The 8127-nt window shown below is 43.5% G+C and overlaps 2 protein-coding genes across 3 annotated transcripts in view; one reads left to right on the top strand and one right to left on the bottom strand.

Moving 5' to 3' along the window:
• The window catches only part of NLRC4 (NLR family CARD domain containing 4), a 26273-nt gene extending 25951 nt beyond the window's left edge, over positions 1-322 (bottom strand). Inside the window, exon 1 of one of the 2 annotated variants that reach the window (XM_019549712.1) lies at positions 210-322. The gene's annotated coding sequence lies outside the window, so the exon portion shown is untranslated. The remainder of the gene's footprint in view (positions 1-209) is intronic. The other variant, XM_019549713.1, reaches the window with a different exon arrangement.
• A 2252-nt stretch (positions 323-2574) lies between these two features.
• Positions 2575-8127, top strand: part of YIPF4 (Yip1 domain family member 4) — a 16936-nt gene continuing 11383 nt past the window's right edge. The window contains exons 1-3 of the mRNA XM_019549714.1: positions 2575-2742; positions 6076-6241; positions 7668-7839. Of these exons, the coding sequence (XP_019405259.1) occupies positions 2661-2742; positions 6076-6241; positions 7668-7839 (420 nt within the window). The 5' untranslated portion in view covers positions 2575-2660. The remainder of the gene's footprint in view (positions 2743-6075; positions 6242-7667; positions 7840-8127) is intronic.

The following is an 8127-nucleotide window of genomic DNA, read 5'->3' as shown; positions in this document are numbered from 1 at the left end:
CAGGGGGTCGGACTAGATGATCTGTTCAGGTCCCTTCCGACCCTAGAAACTATGAAACTGTGAATGTTTATCTGCCCCTGGCTGCCTGTCATGTGGCCCTCAATGGCTTGCCAAAACTTAGTAAGCAGCCCTCCGCCCAAAATAATTGCCCACCCCTGTGCTACAGGCATTCAAGGGATAAGCCAGAAATAAGAAAGGAAATTAATTACCTAAATCAGGTGGCTCTCTGTCACAAAATGCTCTCAACAAGCAACCAGTTATCTCACTCTGCCAATATGTCCCAGCTGACTACCGCTTTTCAGTACTTCTACTTTCTGCTTGTTTAGGTTAGGCAATATCCTGTTGTTGATGACGCTATGTTGGCATTCTCAGTGTAGCTCTTTCTCAAACAAGTTCTGGTTTAATTACTCGTGTTACTGGGGGACCAAGGTTAGATGTATTCTCGTTACTCGCAAAAATGTCTGCCAGACTTTACACAAAGGAGATGCCAAACTGGCACCATCTGTGAGATACTTGGCGTACCTCTTCCCAAACAACATTAACTATTTCCTGCATTTCATCTGTGAGCTCCAGACCCTCCCTCAGTAAGTAGCACAAGGTTCTGACCACTGCTACATGTGACTTTCCACTGCACTGCAAAGGAAGCCTTGCAGAATGTTCTGCTGAGTTTTTGTATTGCATGTTCCTTCTAAAAGAAAAGTGGGGCTAGGAAAACTATTTATAGAGGCTACACCAGGGGTGGGCAATTATTTCGGGCAGGGGGTCAGTTACTGAGTTTTGGCAAGCCATTGTGGGCTGCGTGACAGGCAGCCCAGGGCAGATAAATATTAATTTTCTAAATTTTTTAAGGGCCCCACAAACAGAATAGAATGGCCTGGTGGGATGCATCCAGGCCCCATGCCGCAGTTTGCCCACCCCTGAGCTACACTGCAGGTAACCTTTAAGCTAGGTACCCAGGGTGTTGCACCCTAGTGCCTTGTTAAACTTCTTTCTGCCACTCAAATGTATCATCCCTGTTATTAAAAATATCTGTTGTAACCACCCCTTGTACATATTGTTATATATGGATGCATCTAGCTAGATGCAAGCAAATATATAGCATGGCAGATTTGAACTATAATGTTTTTACAACATTTTACTCATTATATCCTCCTGGGCCTAATATCCTGGCTAATCTGATGCAACAAAAGTAGTATGGTGCCCTCTGGTGGCATAAACCAGAAAGAGGACACCAGTTCTTTAATGGCATCTACAGAAAAAGACAATTTTTTACATGATGCTTTTTATCAATGTGAATACTGAGGAAAAGACAAAAATGCTTGGTTGAAATTTCTGTATAGGTTCTCTTGTGTCTCTTACATGTCATGAGATGACAATATAAACCTATAGATTCCTATTTGAACTCTCCGGTGTTAAAAACATTCTGACCTCTTGTGGCCTTTCTGGTATCTTCACAACAGAACTGCTCTATTTTTGTCTGTAGCCAAAACACAAGTGAAAACTAAGTGGTGGCCTTTACTGAGGGTGCCTCAAGTCTAAGAAGGGGTACCTGGAATCTTAAAAATTTACCAATCACTACATAAAATAAAAATGGCTTTGCTCAGGGCCTCCTTGTCATACCCATTTTGCAGGTAGTAAAACTAGGAAGCAGAAAGCAGAGCAGGAAATCAGGTGGGGGAGCACAGATTAGCAAGCAGGAGAGGAAAGAGAATAGGCAGGGAGCAGAAAGTAGGGCAGGAGATCAGGAAGGGAGCATAATAGGTCAGGGGGAGCAGAGTAGGGAAGAGAATGAGCACGGAGCGCAGGCAAGGGAGAAGGTGGAGCAGGTGGTCAGCCAGCATCAACTAAGGAGTGGAAAGCAGCGCAGGAAACCAGGTGGAGGGCATAAACTATGAAGCATAAGAATAAGCAAGGAGCAGGAGATCAGGCAGGGATCGTAGACGAGGGAGCAGAAAGTAGAGCAGGAGGGCAGTTAGAGAGGCACAGACCAGGGAGCAGAAAACGGGAGCAGGGGCGGCAAATGGACCAACAGCTCAGGCAAGGGAAAAACCAGGCAACTGGCAGTGCGGGAGGGCGCCAGACTCATTCGCGACCCGAACGCAAATCCCGTCCCAGCTGCCCTGCAGCAGTAGCGCCTCGCGCCTCCGTAGAGTCAGCAACTGGGCCCAAGCCAGGTTCTGCGCCTGCGCAGTTAGCACTCGGGTAGGAGCGGAGCGGGTGACGTGAATGCTACATACATGGCAGTTGGGGGCGTGGTGATGACGGAGGCGGAAAGGCGAGGCGCGCGGCCTGGTTGTATTTGCCCAGGAAACATCCAAATAAAAATGTGGGGGGTGATTCTGGAACAAATCAAACCCTACCATAGGTGGGGGGGGGGGGGTTAGAGTTCTGTATTCTCCAATCAGGTCCAGCCTTACATTCGGGTCACCCGGAAGCATAGCTGAGAGGGCGGGGAGTCTCTGGAGGCGAGGTTCTCAAGCAGCCAATGAGGCGGTGCGTTACAGGCTGTCCATGGGCGGGGCGGTGCCGCGCTGGTGGAGTCAGGGCGTCGCACTGGGGGACGCGGGCTGTAGCCGCCGCCACTTGCGCCGAGCCCCGGGACTAGGCCCCGCCGCGTCCCCGCGCCGCCCCGGCCTTCCAGGCTCCGCGCCGGCGGGGACATGCAACCGCCGGGCCCTGCGCCGCCGCTCTACGCTCCTGGTAGCGGCGACTTCACCTTCGTCTCTTCCGCCGACGCCGACGGTGAGAGGGCCCCCCCCCCCCGGTCTGTTTGGGGTTCTTCCTCTCCTAGTGCTGGTGCTTCGGAAGTGGGTGCCCCAGTGCTCACTCACTGGCGAGTTCCTGTGAGCAATAGAAAAAAATAACCGGAGAACTTGTTTGCATATTTTCTGGTGCCTGGTATGCAGAGAAATATGCGAATAAGCCTTCTTATTTGCTTTATATTGCTCACCCCTGATTGATTGATTGAGCACTGGGTCAAAATTGAAGAATAGTTATCAGGCAGCACTGAACCCAGGCAACTGTGGGCTGCATTGGCCAGTGTGTTAATCTGTCCATGATCTCCAGTGTCACCTGTATGAGCATCCCTGTGCTGAAAAATGGCAGCAGGGCACTTCAACCTTGCATGCGTTCCATGAGCTTTAAGTTCAGTGTGCCTGCTGCTGTTTTTTGGTACATGTGGTGCTCGGGCACTTCTAATTTGCTTGGCTTGCTAATTAGAGCACCTCCCACCCCCCCAGAGCACATCTGTAAACACCCTTGGGGCACATCCCACTTAAAAATGAGCTGTTTTGGGTCGGGGTGCCCAAACATTTTGCCCTGCCAGGGCCTGGGCTGTGCCAGGTGTCTCTGTGGGGTGGATCTGGTCCGTGGGCCTGATGCAACTGCAGCGGGTGTGCAGGCCTCCCTTATCCATCCAGGATAGGCTCAGGGAGTGGAGTGACCCCAATCTGGATTTGAGGGGTGGTGGGGGTGGGAAGAGCAGAGTAGCCCTGATCCAGACAGGTGGGAAGTGGGTCTGGTTTTGAGCCTGCTGCATGGATGATGGCCGAGGTAAGGGTGGATCCAGATGCATGAAGCTGTCACCACTCCCTGCCACATGCAAAGCTAGTGAGGTTCTTAAGTGGTCTGTCCTGTCCAGAATAGAAGAAACACCATGTTTTCCATCCCAGTGGGAGATGCCTGCAGGCCAGATGTCCTCTCCATGGGCTGGGTTTGGCCTGCGGACCAAAGGTTGAGTACCCCTGCTCTAGGTAGCTGTTACTTGGGCCTTTGCTGTGCATTATACATTCTGCAGTTCACTGGTGAGTCATGCAGCAAATGTAGGCCAGCCACAGGTGCAAAGTGATTGTCACTCAGGAAAAGTGACTCTGGCTATACAGAGCCAACCAGCTGCAAAGTTAGTGCTTGGAAATGTGTAATAACTATAACTACCCAGCTTTCATTTGAACCTGTAACAAGGCCCTTAGTCTGTAAGTTGAGGTGGTGCCAGTTGGAGGTGAAGGCTGATGTGACTTAGATGCTGTGTCCCAACCCCCACACAGGGTTACCTTACTGAGAGCTGTAACTGATGGGAGATGAGTATTAGCTGGAGCTTGTGAAGATCTCCAGAGTATAACAAAAGATAAGCCACAATTGGATATGATATACTCTGATACTTCAGAGCTGTTTGCCTTAACTCCAGGAAGATGTGCGTTTATATTGAGCACTGTAATGTCATTGATATTTTGGCTAGAGGTGGGCTTCTCCGTGCCTCAGTTCACATCAGCAGTGTTTCAGCAGAAGAACATGTGTAGGTCTCTAGTTACAGTTAATGGATCAGTCCATATACTGGTGCAGCCTTGTAAGCTCCGATTCATGGGTCTCATACCCAGAAACTGGAATTGGCATGGGAATCTTTGCTGGCTGACTACATAGATACTGTATGTTCCTCTAGCCAAAATAATCTGGAGGCTTGCAAAAGATGAGCTATGTATGTTTGTCTCTTGTTGCTACTAGCATAATAAAGAAGCAAAAATATAAGCAGGGTTAGGCAGTGTTTTGTTCTTAATACCTGCACCAGGTCTACGCTGATGTGTCCACTAATGGCATCACCTCGGGACAGATGCATTTGCATTTGGAAAACATGCAACTTATCCAGGCTGAAAAATGTTGCTGTCTATCATATAGAATAAGCTTTTTCTCTCTCTTTTTTTTTTTTTTTAAACTTACTATGCTGGTCTAATCTTATTTCTTTTCATCAAGGCTCCCTTTCTTACTGGGCAAAGAAGATGAAAGTCATACAAGACAGGGAGAGAAAAGATTCTTTCTTGAAAGCTATCTAGGAGATTCAAAATCTAGGAGCATCAAAACCAAGTCTCAGAAAAGTTCCAAATCATTTGACCAACTTGGCATTACCAGTAACTTTACTGCACCTCCCTGTTGGGGAAAGTCGTGTTGCTTTTTGTTTCCTTTGCTGTTTTTTAACATGTAGCCTTACTGTACAGTGCTTAGGACACCATAAGCTTTGTACAGCTCATAATAAACTATACATTTCTCTGTGAGAAGACTGTTGTGGCAAAGGAATTCTAACCATGATGTGGTCATAATTGTTCCAAGCTTGATAAAATCTTTTTATGGGCTGGATTCTGCCTGCAGGCTGTATGTTGTTGACCCCTCTTCTCAAAGCATTAACATGGGGGAAAAATCTGATTTTTGACTCTGTGAATTCCATTCTATCTTTCTTAACTTTTCCCTGTTTCGTTTTCCATTTCTCTCTCTCTCAGTTGGTTTCTTTCTTTTCAGCTATCATTCTAACACCATCTCATTTGGTTTGTCTCAGAATGCAGAATAAAGTTTTAAGTAAAACTTATTGCAAGTTTCATGTTGTGCTGCACACCTGCAGTGGATTGAAGGCTGCTCTGCTTCTTCTAGTGCATTGCCATACTGGAGAAGAGCCCTACTGTTTGTTTAGACCCTGTGTAGTATCTGAATGAACAAAAGTTGGGCCTGTGCAGTTCTAGGTTTCTTTTAAAAATGTTAATTTATGTCAAACTCGAACTACAAATTTGAAATTTATCCATGAAATACTAATTTTTTAGAAGCTGCTATGCATAGGAGAAATGAGGTAGTGTGAAAAGGTGACAGTATGCAAAGATGGACTTCAAAGCAGGTTGAGTGTAATTAATTTTAAGCACTAAACAAAAGGCTACTGTTTTTCTGTAAGCTAGTATAGTCAGTGAGTTAGTTGATTGATTTATACCTTGAAATGTTTTGTATTACAAGACAAGACTGAAACTGTCAAATCAAAATATCTATCCACCCCTATACAAGTGGGTAATGCTAGCTACTAAAATGTTGGCAGTACAGCAGTGGGATAGCTTGGTCAAGAGGGAGACTTTTTTTTTTTCTGTATAAAAATGTTATCATGTTCAAATCATACATCTTTTTATAGTATAGAGTTTTATTTTGTAACTTGGAAAAGTTCATAAATGTAGCAGGTAGCTGTTTAAAACTTTATTTTCTCATTCTGGTGAAATTAAGACTGACTTTAGGGAGAGTATGAACATGGATGTCTTTCTTTCGCTTTGTTCCAAGATCTTAGCGGTTCCATAGCATCGCCAGATGTTAAACTAAATCTAGGAGGTGGAGGAGGAGAGTTCATCAAAGAATCTTCTGCAACTACATTCCTGAGACAAAGAGGGTATGGCTGGCTTCTGGAAGTAGAAGATGATGATGACCCAGAAGATAACAAGCCACTTCTGTATGTCATAATTACTCTTTGATATCTGTCTTTATTTTCTGGTTAGATGTTTTTGTTTTTCCTGAAAAACAGTGACCTATGTAATTCTCCTTTCATGATTAGAATTTCATAGTGACAAATTATTTTAATTTTGTTATTGTATTTTTGGTGTTGTAGTGAAGACCTATATTACTACACTTTCATTCAGATTTCTTTTTATTATGAGAGAAGGAAGAAAACTAAAATACATTACTTTAACCTTGCCTGGGGGAAGGGTGAAAGTGGAGGTAAAAATAGACTTTAAGTAGCCTTGGTCAGTTCAGAGTTTTAGTGTACCCATTATGATTAAAAAATTGAGCCTTAGATGATGTCTTTTTTTTTCCTCCCTTTTTTGTGTGTGTGTGCTGTCAATAAAGTGAGTTCCTTGAGCCCTGTCCAAGAAACAACCTCAGAGTCTTCTATAATGTAAAATGAGTGCTAGCAGTTACTGCCTGAAATAAATACATGGTAAATACACTGATGATGACAACTGCTAGTATTGATGCAGGTGGCCAAAGGATTTTTTGACTTGAGATTTAACTTCAAGATAAACATCTCTTCATGGCATTCTTAATCGGAATGCTAGAAAAACCAGTTACTCTGCTACAGACTAGAACTTTCTGGTTGAGTTCAGTAAAATAAACTTCATTTTGGAAATAGCAAAAATCAAGCACAGCCTTCTTTCTACACTCCTTCATGTTATTCTTTTACATTAAAAATATTATCCTGTTCATATGATGCATTTAAATACTAATTTTTAAGCCAGAGAGTACTGCAGATCGGCCAAACTTCAGCTCTATCTGCATCATGTACAGAAACATAGTGGGAAAAGGAAGACTTGTGATCTCATAATGTGAAACTTGTTCTTCAAGAAGTTTGATTTGTCACCTTTAGGTCACTTAGCTTCCATGCCTTTTTCTTTCCCCCCCACAAATCTGTCATATGAGGTTAATCCACAGTATCCTCTTCTTAAAGTGTTTTCAGATGCTGAAATAAAAAGTGTTGGGACAGAACCGATATTTGTAGAGAATGTAATACTTAATCTGTTACTCCAAGAGTGGTATAACTTTTCCCACATACAAAGCTAGGTAGGTTCTTAAATAGTATTTCCTGTCCAGAATAGAAGAAACGCCCATGTTCAGTTTTCTTCTAGAGAACTAATGAGAAATGCAATGAAATTGTGGGGTGACAATGCATAGGTTCCCTCTACTATATGGCATTGTTCTTTATGAAGAGTAGGTTTGTATTCCACAGGGCAGTTATACATTCATTATGTCTAGGTTTGACTATTATAACACAGTTTGGGAATGAAGCTCCTGAACTAATTTTTCATTGGTTTTAATCATCCCTTGCATAAATTGCTTTGTTAATCAGAATATATAGTAATGCTTTTGTTTTGCACTTGTAGGGAGGAACTAGACATTGATCTGAAAGATATTTACTACAAAATTCGATGTGTGCTGATGCCTATGCCATCACTTGGGTTTAACAGACAAGTAGTGAGAGACAATCCTGATTTTTGGGGTCCTCTGGCAGTTGTTCTCTTCTTCTCTATGATTTCATTATATGGACAATTCAAGGTGAGTATAGCCCTTTTTATCTAAATAGAATCCCAAACCAAATATAGTGACTTGATTACTGAACAGTCCATTCTATTTATTCATAGACAACAAAAGCTCCATCTCTCTGTGTGTACTGTGAGAAGAAATAGTATCTTATTTTAAACATACTTCTTTCATGGATTAGTATTGGTGATCTAGCCAGGACGGTCCAGGAATTATGTGGTTCACAAGGATTTTTTTTTTTTTTTTTTTTTTTTTTTTTAACTTTCATTGGGCCAACCGTACAGCTGGGATAAAGTTAGACAA

The sequence above is a fragment of the Crocodylus porosus genome, unplaced genomic scaffold, assembly GCF_001723895.1.
Source record: "Crocodylus porosus isolate Cpor-Errol unplaced genomic scaffold, CroPor_comp1, whole genome shotgun sequence".
Lineage (NCBI taxonomy): Eukaryota > Metazoa > Chordata > Crocodylia > Crocodylidae > Crocodylus > Crocodylus porosus.
Note: the sequence above shows the minus strand (reverse complement) of the source record. Positions and strands in the feature narration are given on the sequence as shown.